Below are 14,078 nucleotides of genomic sequence, written 5' to 3'. Positions count from 1 at the left end.
ATATCATTTCTCCAGTGGAATGTGCAGGGCCTGTGTAATAAATTAAACGATGAAGAGTTCATAAATTATTTATCGAAATATGACATCATAATTCTCACTGAAACTTGGAACTCCAATATCACTAATATAAATATAGATGGATATACTACCTTTAACTGTCCGAGGCCGAAAACCAATAAAAAAGCTAAACGCTTTAGCGGTGGAGTTGTTATCTATGTAAAGGAGTCATTAAACTGTAACATTGACCTAGTGAAAATTAATCGTAACGGTATCGTATGGGTCAGATTAAAGTGCATTCAAGCAAACGAAGAGAAAAATATCTATATTTGCGCGTGCTACATTCCGCCCGAGGATTCACCTGTTTATAGAAATAATCAGTCTTGTTTATTTGAATACGACTTTTTCGATAATTTGAGTGATGATATTTTACGGTACAGTGCGTTGGGAGAAGTGTATTTGTGCGGCGATTTAAACAGTCGTACGGGAGAAGCATTAGATTTTATAGAAGACATTAATCTTGGCAGATATGTAGATGTACCAAGTTTTTATTCTCCCCCAAAACAGCGAAAATCTAAAGATAAAGTTATAAACTCTTTTGGTCATAAGCTAATCAACTTGTGCAAAGAGCATGATTTAATAATTACTAACGGGCGGCTAGAAAAAGGGGACTATACATACCACTGTGTTAATAGAAATAGGAACGGAGCAAGTGTTGTGGACTATTTAATTACGAAATACGATAATTTTGAATACGTATCGGACATGTCGGTTTTAAGCTTAACGGAGTATTCTGATCATTGCCCTATTACCTTCAATATTGTTTGTCAAAATGATGTACATAAGCCATTGAATCATAGTTCAATGACATACAATAAACTGTTACGGGATTCAAATAGATCACATGATTTGTTAAATGTGCTCGAATCTAAACGAGAGATATTTATTGACATAACTAATGACATGGTTAGTAACCAAGGAGATTTAGATTCGAAAATATCATCATTTTCAGAAGTCATGTATGAATGTTCATTTGCTGTATTTGGTAAAACTGTGACAGCTAGACAAAGTATAAAAAAGCGCAAAAGCCCATGGTTTAATGAGGCGTGTAGAAATGCAAAAGCTAAATTTTTCACTGAAAAACGAAAATTTAATCTGAATCCAAGTATAGAGAATAAAATGAGTTTTCTACAGAGCAGGAAACATTTTTGCAATGTCAAACGTAAAGTTAAATCTAAATATTTTGATAAAGAAAAACAGAATTTTTCTGAATTAAGCCGTAAAGCACCTAAAGAGTTTTGGAAAAAAGTTAACAAGTATAGAAACGCTAAAAGTTCAAACAGTATTCCTGTTAATGAAACGCAGTTTTCGGCATATTTTGCTGATATTTTAAATAAGCCAGCGCAAAATGGTACAATACTGAATGATTTTACTCATAATGATGTTGAGCATATTACAGTAGATAGTTTAGATAAGCCTTTTGATGCAGCTGAAATTGATAAGTGCATTTCCTCGCTGTCTAGAAATAAGGCACCAGGCATTGATTTGATTGTCTCGGATTTTTTCATTGATGCCAAACCTTTTATCACACCATTTCTAGTTCAAATTTTCAATAAAATATATAGTGATGGGGTGTATCCTTTAAGCTGGACAAAGGGAATCATTGTCCCCATTCATAAAAAGGGGGATAAGAACGATCCTAATAATTACAGAGGAATCTCACTTATCAATACCATAGCTAAGCTATTTTCTTTATGTTTACGTAATAGATTAGATACATGGTGTGAAAATATGACAGTTTTTAACGATATGCAATTTGGATTTCGTACTAATAGAAGTACGGTTGACTGTGTGTTTATATTGCATAGTTTAATTCAAAAAATGTTGTCAGAGAATAAATCTCTTTATTGTGCCTTTATCGACTATGAAAAGGCTTTCGATACAATAGTTCGAGATGCATTGTGGTATAAATTATTTGATACTGGTGTTAGTAGCAAAACGGTGAATATGTTAAAAGCCATATATGAAAGAGTTTCAGCTTGTGTTAAGATACATGCAAAATTGTCTGATTTTTTCGATGTCTCACTTGGTTTAAAACAAGGGGAACCACTCTCGCCCATACTTTTTATATTGTTCGTAAATGATGTTACTACCAATCTCGATTTTAATTCACTGACAGAAACTGACTTAAATTATTTAAATATCTATATGTTATTATTTGCGGACGACATGGTCGTGTTTACCACTAGTGCGCAAAGCCTCCAGGCACAGTTAGATAGCTTATATATGTATTCCATTAAATGGGGATTAAAGATAAATGTTAATAAAACAAAAATTTGTGTTTTTAGAAAAAGAAAAACAGCCATTGATCATAACTGGTACATTGATAACGAGAAATTAGAAATTGTTGAAATATTTTGTTACCTTGGAGTTAATTTTAAATACAATGGGTCAATGCTAGAGGCAATGAAATCCTTAGCAGAACAGGCATTAAAGGCGGTAAATAGCTTATATTCTATTTTCTCCAGAATAAAATTTGACGTTAAAACTAAACTTTTACTTTTTGACAGAATGGTTGAGCCGATTTTAATATACTGTGCAGAAGTTTTTGGCATTTATAACACAGATGTTCTAGATAGAATTCAAGTGAAGTTCTGTAAAAAGATTCTTGGAGTTAAAGCATCTACCCCAAATATGGCCGTTTTAGGAGAACTTGGAAGATACCCTATATCTGTTTTATGTAAAGAGAGAGTATTAAATTATTGGATGAAAATAAGGAATGATACAGGATCGCTTATGTATAAGATTTTTCAACTTCAGTACGAAGAATTATATAATGAAAGATGTACTTTTTGGGCAAAAAATGTTAAATTTCTTATTGATGGTCTCGGATACGGCTACTTGTGGCATAACTTTCAAGAGAACATCACTTTTGATATATTGAAATGCAGACTAAGAGATCAGTTTAAACAAGAGTGGAGTGGTATTGTTCATAGTATGACAAAACTAGATTATTATGTAAAATTTAAAACTGAATTTAAATATGAAAAGTATCTTGATTTTATTGATAATGATTATTTGAGAAAACTATTCACTTGTTTCAGATTATCAGCTCATTCTCTAGCTATAGAAACTGGGAGATACGTAGGAACCGATAGAATAAATAGGGTGTGTCGAAATTGCAATTACAATGTTGTTGAGTCGGAATATCACTTCTTAATGACTTGTCAAAAATATTCTAATATCCGTACCAAATTTTTGCCACGCATTTCGTGGCCAAATGTCAATTTATTTAACTGTCTGATGAGTTCAAATAAAAGGAAAACTATTTTGAATATTTGTAAATACCTTAAAGAAGCATATAGTATCAGAAATGCAGAGGTGTAATTATGTACTTAAGAATTATGATAACTGTTTATAGGTAATATTACCTTTTTCTGTTCATGCTGCCGCTATATGTACATGCTATTATATACTTACTATCAACATATTCATAACATGTCATGTATGATTACATATCTATTGTATCAGTATTTTCTTTTTCTGTTCATTAGCCAAAGGCAAGTTCTTGTCGATGTTTGCTAATAAAATGTTGTTGTTGTTGTTGTTGTTCAAAGATAATCGGTCATATATCTATTGTAAAGCAAGAATTGGATTTAACTTTTACATACCTCTTCTTTTGTTAGACGTACAGACTATAATTTTCTGAAAGACCTGTTTGAACAAAAGAATTCTCGTGCAGATGTCTAGCTGTTCTGACCCAGACCTGAGCACGTGAAAAGTAAAAAAGTGATGAAAAAGCATCTATTAAACGCACTCGTCCAAGTAGACCTTTATCACGGACACGGACATGGAAATGTAAATGTAAACGTACTCTGAACTTCAGTCAAATTTGCGGGGTTTTCTCAAACATGTTTTAGGAATCATGGTAAATTGTTGTACTTAGTGTGTATTGAGAATATGTATAATCATAATTATAGCGCATTTTCTTTTAAATTGTGTAGAGGTTTAACCCTGCAAAGCTGCATGCTGTATATGCTTACAGAAAAACACAGATCTTTTGACGTATTTGTAATTGTTTGGGAAAGTGTGGGTGTTCTAAAATAATAAAAAGATACACAAGGAATTGAAAAAGAAAGGAATATGAATAGGAATTACAAAAATAACTGATGGTTAGTGTAGGAGTGTATCTAGGGAGGTTAAAGGGTCTGGGTGTGTTTGGGAGAATACTAAAATATAAGAAGAACATAAAACTTATTTATTTGTTGTCTCATGTTTTGGTGGTCAGGGTGTAAGAGTCAGTGGGATTGAGGTAAAAGGATATTTAGAAACAATATCAGCCATAACACGGCCTGTAAACCCCAGATCTACATACTTTTGATGGCTAGCAAAGTAGTGGAGGAAATTGCTAATAAATGATACTTCCGAGGAGGCTCTTAGTAGTAAAAAAAGACTACTTTCTGTAACAATTTGGGACCTTATTTCAATTAAACGTGCAGTATAGTTCTAATCATAAATGACTGTAACTTACATTTATGAAAATTGATTTTCAGAGGTTTACTGTTTAACGTTAGCGCTTTTGAGAGTAGCGATTTAGGTCCTGTTCAAAACGAAAGTTAAGTTTTGTACAACATTAGTATTTCACAGAAATGGTACCTATTTATTTGAAAAGCTTACATTTTTACAAAATAAATAATGTGGTTCACTGTTTGTTCTTACATGTCTTTTTACACTTTTGAGATGAAGCCATTGCGTCTTGTACATGCATAAAGAGTTGGAGCATAATTTATGAGATATTTACCCTTTAACAAGATCAGTCCTGAAGAAATGATTCTTTTTTATTATAGTGACTGTAGTAAAAAGGCATTGAGGAGGTTCACCTAAACATTTAACCAATGCTATTACAAAATATGAGGTTTAATGATTATAGGAAAATTTAGAAGGTGGCTAACTTTGACCCGAGAGCAAAGAGCAACACCGACACCGACGTCGGTGTGAGTTCAATATAGACATCCTTATTCGTTTAAATTGATTGAACTCAATTACTGTAAATAACAAAGAGATGTTCCACAAAACTTTGATTATAGGTAGCTTTCCATATATGGGGTAGATGCAGCTAATTTCAACTTGTTTGTTACTGAAAATAGAAACAAAGGTTTTCGGCCAATAACTAAAGTTTGGAATGATATATTGTCACTTGAGAAATAGCATGGTTATTAAAAACCGCTTGTGATTGCATTACTGTGACAGCTGCTTGGTTTAAAGTCCTGTATCTAAATTAATAGATAAAGTTCTGCCATAAACTATACTTATTTGAGTGAAGAGAACTATCCATGGGCTATTTGAGTTGAGGTCAGAATTGTTTTACCCATACAAAGAAACGGCTACCGTCCAATGAATTTAGTTCAGAATGTATTTTCTGTCACTACGATGAAATTTGTTTTAATTGCGTTGTTTGCTGATAGACTGGCAAAATGATTCTCATAAATTTACAAAATTAAAAAAAGAAAGATATTTTATCAAATGGCAGACAGTAAATAAAATTACAGGTATTAAACTGAACATGTTTTTTTCATTAGATGTATACGTAAATGTGTTCTCCTTGGAGACGATTTATTCGCAGCAGAGGATAACACTGCAAAGAATTATAAAGATATGTTGTGCCTTGATAATTTGGCGAAAACCTTTAAAATATCTTAAAAATAAGACAAATCCCTGTGGTTTCAATTTTTGTGTTTTGAGAAATTCCCCAGACTTTGACTATAGTACATAGTACGATTACATTGTCCGTGTCCGTTATAAAGGTCTAATAGTCACTCCGAAGTTATCAGACACGGGCTGTACATGCTTTTTTGTTTTACATAGTCCAGATTGGTTTCGGATTTGAAGAACGTTGATAACGTGAATGTATGATAAAAATAGTTCGAAGAAAGATCAAGACAATATGTGTCACAATTTATTTGATACTATTGATATAACATAATGCCCAACGTGCTACGAACCTGTAAAAATATTTGTCAGCAATTAGGACATGACATTTTGTATTGCATGAAAAATTTGTGCACACTTGGAAAATAGTCTCTCTCTGAGATCATCAATGTGTGTCTAGTCAATCAGTCAGAATTTGACGCGAATATTTTATGTTTTTTTCCCATAATTATTTAAAAAAAAATTTATTTGCTCTTTAATTTGACACTTTAATATACATTGCCGTATTAAAAAGTACTGATATAGATTTATCATTACATTATCACAAGGAATGCGTATCATAATATATCCTGATTTAGCACACGCCACGAAGACACAACGAAATGTGCTAAAAACTGCGCGGACAGCATCGAGAAGATATGAAAAGCTTCTGTCAGTTTGCTTGACAATGAAAGTAATGAGTACAACTAATTAAGGGGTTTGTAGTTAGAGGCATCCGTTTTGATTGACATGGCAACGATTTGAATAAACATTATATAGTTTAATGTCGTTTTGTTTCTCCACACCTGATTCACGTGTAGAAGTTGTCATATATATTGTACTTGTGGATGTCAATACAAGTATTGAATCAATGAAACCTTGTACAGTGCAAAATATCTAATAATATTTAAAGGCATAAAAATGTCAAATGTTAGTTCGATATGAACTAAAGACATATAGCAAATTTAGAACATTTTTCAGAAAACAAGAAATGTACTTTAACCAGTTTTCCATCAATTTCCACTACCTATAAAACTGCCTTTAGATATGTTTAGACTGTCCGTTTTATTTCAGACACTTTCGGAATGTTTGTTCCATGTAAGGTAATTGTACAGAAAATCGTCACAACTTTTATTAGCAGACTATTAATTAACTTGAAGGAAATGTGTGTAGTTTGGGCAATTATATTATTGTCAATATTTTTCTATGTAAAATAAAATGTCCTGTTTCGTGAAGCATTCTCCACTCTGACGGAAGAGTATGTCCATTTTAACTTTCTGACATAATTAATGTCGTCATGTGCAGTGTTGATTTTATTGGTTAAAAATGTCGTTAGTACGGATGTTTTGGACTGTTTATGGTCATTTTCTTTGGTAATTCTGCGCAATTTATAATGACTGTTTGCCGTTTTAAAGGCGGTTGGTAGAGATATAAAATACGTGATGGGTAACCTTTAGTTCTGTTTCTATAGTACTTCGGCCACCACAACATGCTAGGTCCATATAACTTTTATACAAGTATTAACAAATCATTCCATAATATGTAATATTTTTGAATGTTTTGTATACATGTAGTTAACTTACGTCGAATCTTCTATCTATCGTGCCATTTTATTCTTTATTTATTGCTATAATTTATGTTGGACTTTCAATTCCTCATTCACCAATGGCAGCCACTGTACCTTTGGTTATCAGTACTTTATTAGATACATCTGCTCAGTAAACATCACTGACTAAAATGTTTGTCAGCAACAAAAGTACATTTGATTTCAAAAACTGGGATGTCTAGGATATGCTTATTGCAAATTATCTCCATTTATTTTCATCTTTTAACACAAAGAAAAGGCCATATTTATGAATATTGGAACAGTCAAGTATATTGCTTTTTATCCAGAAAAGATTGTTACCTACAAGGAATTATTTACTGGTTCATTGGAGACAGTTCTTGCAAAATATCATTACAATTTAAATTGCGTGGAGTCCCCTGTCCCGCTGAAAAAAAACTACCTCCTCCTTTCTATTTCACATTTCGAGCACGGCAAAAATCAATTATTAAAAAGCTTATAAAACCTGACATACTTTTGGATAGTTATATTTCCAGAATAAAAACTATATAATTTTATAAGCATATGTATGCTATGATTCTCTAGTTATTTATCTAGCCTTTAATCAGATTCAGCTCAATTGTAATATACATGACAAACATGAAAACACATAAGCATGTCATAAGTGATATATGATACGAAAACTATGCTATGATATGGATAATATGCGAGGATACTGTAGTAATTTTTTGGCTTTAATCATATCCAATCAATACAAATTAATACTATTAACATTCCATACTGTTTATACATTAACATTCCATACAGTTTATACTACACATTAACACTCCAAACAGTTTATACTATACGTTAACATTTGCAGATTATCTTCGTACTAAACGGAGAATACTGTCGGGTGAAATACATTTCTAAGTACTTGATTGATTGACAAGTTCATTCAAAGCATTGGTATTTCATTTAATTAATAACTGCTAGATAGTCTGTATGTAAGTGATAACATTAAGAGAAATAATAACAAGAGCTGTCTCCATAGGATGACACATGCCCCCGATGGCACTTTGAATGAATAGTTATGGCCGATGTTAGAGTTTACGACCTTTGACCTATGGAGCTGGGTCTTGCACGCGACACGTTGTCTTACTGTGTCACACATTCATGCGTAGTTATTTTAAAATCCATGCATGAATGACAAAGATATGGACCGGACACGCCCATCAAGCACTATCATGAAAAATGACCTTTAACGTCTAAGTGTGACCTTGACCTTTGAGCTACGAACCTGGGTCTTGCGTGCGACACGTCGTCTTACTGTGGTACACATTCATGCCAAGTTATTTGAAAATCCATCCATGGATGACAAAGATATGGACCGGGCACGCCCATCAATGCACTATCCTTTAACGTCTAAGTGTGACCTTGACCTTTGAGCTACGGACCTGGGTCTTGCGCGCGACATGTCGTCTTACTGTGGTACATATTCATGCCAAGTTATTTGAAAATCCATCCATCGATGACAAAGATATGGACCGGACACGCCCATCAATGCACTATCCTTTAACATCTAAGTGTGACCTTGACCTTTGAGCTACGGACCTAGGTCTTGCACGCGACACGTTATCTTACTGTGGTACACATTCATGCCAAGTTATTTGAAAATCCATCCATCGATGACAAAGATATGGACCGGACACGCCCATCAATGCACTATCCTTTAATGTCTAAGTGTGACCTTGACCTTTGAGATACGGACCTGGGTCTTGCGCGCGACACGTTGTCTTACTGTGGTACACATTCATGCGAAGTTATTTGAAAATCCATCCATCGATGACAAAGATATGGACCGGACACGAAAATTGCGGACAGACTGACAGACCGACAGACGGTTCAAAAACTATATGCCTCCCTTCGGGGGCATAAAAAGAAGATAATTTCAAAGAAAACAATAACAACAACATTGCTAACATACGTTAAATAGCATATTAAGTGCAACAAAAGAGGACGAAAGACACATTTTAATTTCTTCACCATGTCTGTTAGATTTATATGCATCGCAGGGTGTGAATGCGGGAAAGAACTAAATTTTGTTTTTCAATATTTATGGGGAATTTAAAATCAATAAAGTTTAAGTAAGAGATCTCCAGAGAAACATTTCAATCGGTAAAATATGTTTCATTTTAAAATCTGATCATTCGGCGTCTATGAAATAGTTGGCTATTTCAAATCAGAGCCTCCATACCGGCTTAATGGTAAACTTAGAACTTAATATTCTTATGTGTAACTACAACAAGTGACAGTTCTTTTTGTTATAATAGCTTAGTAATTGTATAATAAATGAAAAATGCCATTGTCAGGCTTTTGCAGCAATCTTTATTCATTTCTTGCAGAGAATGTAATTCACTGAATCAATACAATACGTAAATAGGTAAAGAAACCTAACTGGTCAAGTATGACCACCAACGGTTGATTTTGGTTTGTTCTATTTATCTACTCAGAAAAAAAAATACAACATTTTTTTCCTCTAAAATTAGAGGTTTCTTACATCAGTAGATCTTCTACAAAAGAAGCTAAATGCCAGATTGATCATAAGGGCTTGCAATTCTGAAACATAAATAGTGGCAACTTCAAAAGTTGCTCCCATGGCGCCGAATGATTAGATTTCAAAATGAAATATATTTACCGAAATGATTGTATGGAGACACTTGATTAGATTTCAAAATAAAATATATTTACCGAAGTGATTGTATGGAGACACCTTCCTTAAACCACATCACATCGATTCTCTCTTTCTTAATGTTGAAAATAAAAACTACAAACTTAATGTCTCTTCCTTTTACATTTTCGGATCATTGCAATAAAACGTAGACTATACTAAATTTCAGTATAATTTTAATCCAATAAAGCATGATACTAGTTAGAAATATTATATTTGTGAGTGCTTACCGTATTTAGTTAATTCATACAAAAAAAAATACAGTGATAGGCAATGTTTACTTCTGCCTATGCTGCGTATATTTCTAAAACACATGGTGAAAATATTTACTGTATAAATGTGTCTTTTTTCCTTATGCTGCCCTAATGTTTTGCTGAAATTTTCTTCTCTTTATCATTTCTCACTTCTGCAATTATAAGCTCAACGAAACCACACATCATTACAAGTATGAATCGGTAATTACACAAAAAATATATATAAAGATGACCGCGACAAATGAAACAAAATAAAAACGACAGTGACACAACAGTTGCAAGGAAGGCATTTTAAACCAAATACTGACACTCATTTCCCCGACATGTTTCAAAGTTATAGGACAAAGTCAATGAATCTTATTACTGCCAGACGAAAACAAAAGACTGAAAAAATGGAACATCAAGGCAATGAATTGTTAATGAACTAAACTGAATGACATTTAATAAAAGAGTGCAATGAAAATATACCGTTGAAAAAAACATGGGAACATGCCAAGTTTTATCAACCTCCATCAAACGGTTTCAGTCAGAGGTAATGTTATATGAAGAGAAATATAAAATCGAACTAACTAACGAACGGCATAAAGTGAGTGGTCCATCACATCGATAAAGTAGTGATTGGGAAGCTGTAAAATACTGCGTTCCCGACCTCTTCAAAGTGGATTCTATATGGTTTAATACTTATTGAAGTTACATTACCTTTCTTTCGTTTCGGGTATGTAAACCATCCATATATTCTTTGAAATAAATTTGGCGTCTCATCTACTGCTTTTGGCGTTTCTGGAAGAAAAGTTCCGTATTATAGGAAAGTGTCATACCAGTACGTGATGATTTTGAGTTAATCAAGAGGTATATTTTTGTTATCCGCGATCTATTAATTATACTTGAAACCACTATAATTGGGGCCAATGCCCCCAGATTTAACAAACCGTCTTTCAATTTTCTTGTCGAGCTTATGACCAAACTGACAACACACAGAAAACAAGTTCCAAAGTATTTACCAAACAAAACTTTCATATTACATTTTGCAATTATATTTTCGATCCAGATATGATTAAATAGATCTACACATTTTCTATCAACAACAGTATGTGAAGAAAACTAAACTGTATTATAAATATAAATTATAATAGATCTTCTTAAGCGTAAGTATAATAAAGACGCTTGATTTGATCACGTGATCGATTATGAAACCTACACTTGTTTTGATCATGTGACCTATTCTGAAATCCAATAACTAGTTTCAATACGCTGAAAAAAATGTGTTCCTGATTCTGCGTGAAATAGCAACTACTAAGGAATTGCAACGCCACTGATAAGCCGATAGATTATTGATTTTTTCATCACCGTGCCTCGATACTGTAGTGAATGTGTATTACGGAGAAACTTTATCAGGTTGCGGCGATTTCTACCGTTTATCATCAGTAGGCGAATCTATAAATATGCGGCAACATCCTATAGATCCCGATTCGCAATCTGTTAAAATTTTTTTTTTTGTGCAGTTGTTATTTCTAAAATATTATTTCAGAAAATAGAGTGCTGAAATGAAATACCGGTACTTTTCGCATGTCTAAGGAAATATTTTCAAGAGATGTGTTATTTATAAAAAAAATAATACTATATAAAAGATAATAATAATAAAAACTAGAAATTGTTTTTGTAAAAAAGCATAATTATGTCTCCCCCAATGCAAAGTCCTATAGGCAAGAAGTCAAGGGGTAAGGAGCGGAAGTCAAAGAGACACTGATGGTTTGCTGCAATAGGGATCATCTACTTGGCATGTCCAGTCCTCCCGCTAAATTTCAACACTCTTAGTCTAGTGGTTCCCAAGTCACTGTTCAGGCTCCTGTGACCTTGACCTTTGATCAAGTGACCTCAAATAAATAGGGGTCATCTACTCTGCATGTCCAATCATCCTATTAAGTTTCAACATTCTAGGTCAAGTGGTTTTCAAGTTATTTTCCAGAAATGATTTTACATGACCAGGCTCCTGTGACCTTAACCTATAATAGACTGACCCCAAAATCAATAGGGGCCATCTACTCTGCATGTTTAATCATCCTATAAATTTCAACATTCTGGATCAAGACGTTCTCAAGTTATTGATCGGAAATGGTTATCAATGTTCAGGCCCCTGTGACCTTGACCTTTAATGGAGTGGCCCCCAAAACAATAGGGGTCATTTACTCTGCATGAACAATCATCCTATGAAGTTTCAACATTCTGGGTCGAGAGGTTTTCAAGTTATTGATTGGAAAGGGTTTTCAATGTTCAGGCCCCTGTGACCTTGACCTTTAACAGAGTGACCCCAAAACGTTAGAGGCCATTTACTCTGCTCGACCAATCATCCTATTAAGTTTCAACATTCTGGGTTAAGTGGTTCTCAAGTTACTCACCGGAAATGGTGTTCAATGTTCAGGCCCCTGGGACCTTGACATTTAACGGAGTGACACCAAAATCAATAGGGGTCATCTACTTTGCATGCACAATCATCCTAGGAAGTTTCAACATTCTGGGTCAAGTGGTACTCAAGTTATTGATCGGAAATGGTTTTCAATGTTCAGGCCCCTGTGACATTGACCTTTAAAGGAATGACCCCAAAATCGATAGAGGTCATTTGCTTTTGCATGTACAATCATTCTCTGAAGTTTCAACATTCTGGGTGAAGTGATTCTCTAGTTATTGATCGGAAATGGTTTTCAATGTTCAGGCTCCTGTGACCTTGACCTTTGACGGAGTAACCCCAAAATCAATAGGGGTCATTTACTCTTCATGACCAATCATTCTATGAAGTTTCAACATTCTGGGTTAAGTGGTTAACTAGTTATTGATCGGAAATGGTTTTCAATATTCAGGCCCCTGTGACCTTGACCTTTCACGGAGTAATCCCAAAGTCAATAAGGGTCATCTACTCTCCATGACCAATCATCCTATGAAGTTTAAATATTCTGGGTCAAGCGGTTCACTAGTTATTGATCGGAAATGGTTTTCAATGTTCAGGCCCCTGTGACCTTAACTTTTGACGGAGTGACCCTAAAAACAATACGGGTTGTCTACTCCAGCAGCCCTACAACCGTATGAAATTTGAAGGTTCTAGGTCAAATGGTTCTCCAGTTATTGCTCGGAAATGAAGTGTGACGTACGGACGGACAGGGCAAAAACAATATGTCTCTCCCAGAAGTGGGGGGGGGGGGGGGGGGGGGGAGGGGAGACATAATAAAATAAAAACGCAGTGGTTTACTTGAAATAGAATAGGTAGAAAAAAATCATTACTTATTCGTCAGTTTGAATTTATGACTTATTTGGTTCGTAGGGGGGGGGGGGGGGGAATTAATTGGACAGCTTCATTTTTGTAATTATTATCTAATCTAATAATCGTCAGTAGATTTTTTCTCTCATTGTTCGAATTTGTAAAATCAACTATGAACAGATTACTTCTGTTTTACACCAACTATTAAGAACATTTTAAAGCTATTTATGTACTTGATCGGACCGTCCTTATTCGTGATTGTATATTATGTATAATTATATATTTTGATCTCGAAATCAACTGTAAATCGTTAAGCAAAATGTCTTGTTCACAGAAGTTGCATAAACATGAATTGAAATTCAAATAGTTAAAATTTAATACACAATTGCACGGTGCATATCCATATCGGCGGACTCTTTGCGAAATATGTTTTATCGGTGGTTTCTTGCGTCGGCACCGACGATTCTTTGCTATGAACAGGTTGGCAATTACAAAAAGTTACTTAAGCTATAATGTTTCCAGATAGTCATTAGCCTAGAGCCTCTCTGTGCGTAATGCAGAGAGCCTGCCTGTGCATAACCTGGTATGCAGAGAGATCGTCGGTGCCACGACAAA

General features: G+C 34.1%; 1 protein-coding gene across 1 annotated transcript in view; it reads right to left on the bottom strand.

The window, feature by feature from the left end:
- Nucleotides 1-5,917: 5,917 nt before the first annotated feature.
- The window catches only part of LOC123539751 (uncharacterized), a 182,896-nt gene continuing 174,735 nt past the window's right edge, over nt 5,918-14,078 (bottom strand). Inside the window, exon 6 of the mRNA XM_053526039.1 lies at nt 5,918-10,993. Coding sequence (XP_053382014.1) covers nt 10,812-10,993 — 182 coding nt within the window. The 3' untranslated portion in view covers nt 5,918-10,811. The remainder of the gene's footprint in view (nt 10,994-14,078) is intronic.

This window comes from Mercenaria mercenaria, chromosome 16 (assembly GCF_021730395.1).
Source record: "Mercenaria mercenaria strain notata chromosome 16, MADL_Memer_1, whole genome shotgun sequence".
Classification (NCBI taxonomy): domain Eukaryota; kingdom Metazoa; phylum Mollusca; class Bivalvia; order Venerida; family Veneridae; genus Mercenaria; species Mercenaria mercenaria.
Note: the sequence above shows the minus strand (reverse complement) of the source record. Positions and strands in the feature narration are given on the sequence as shown.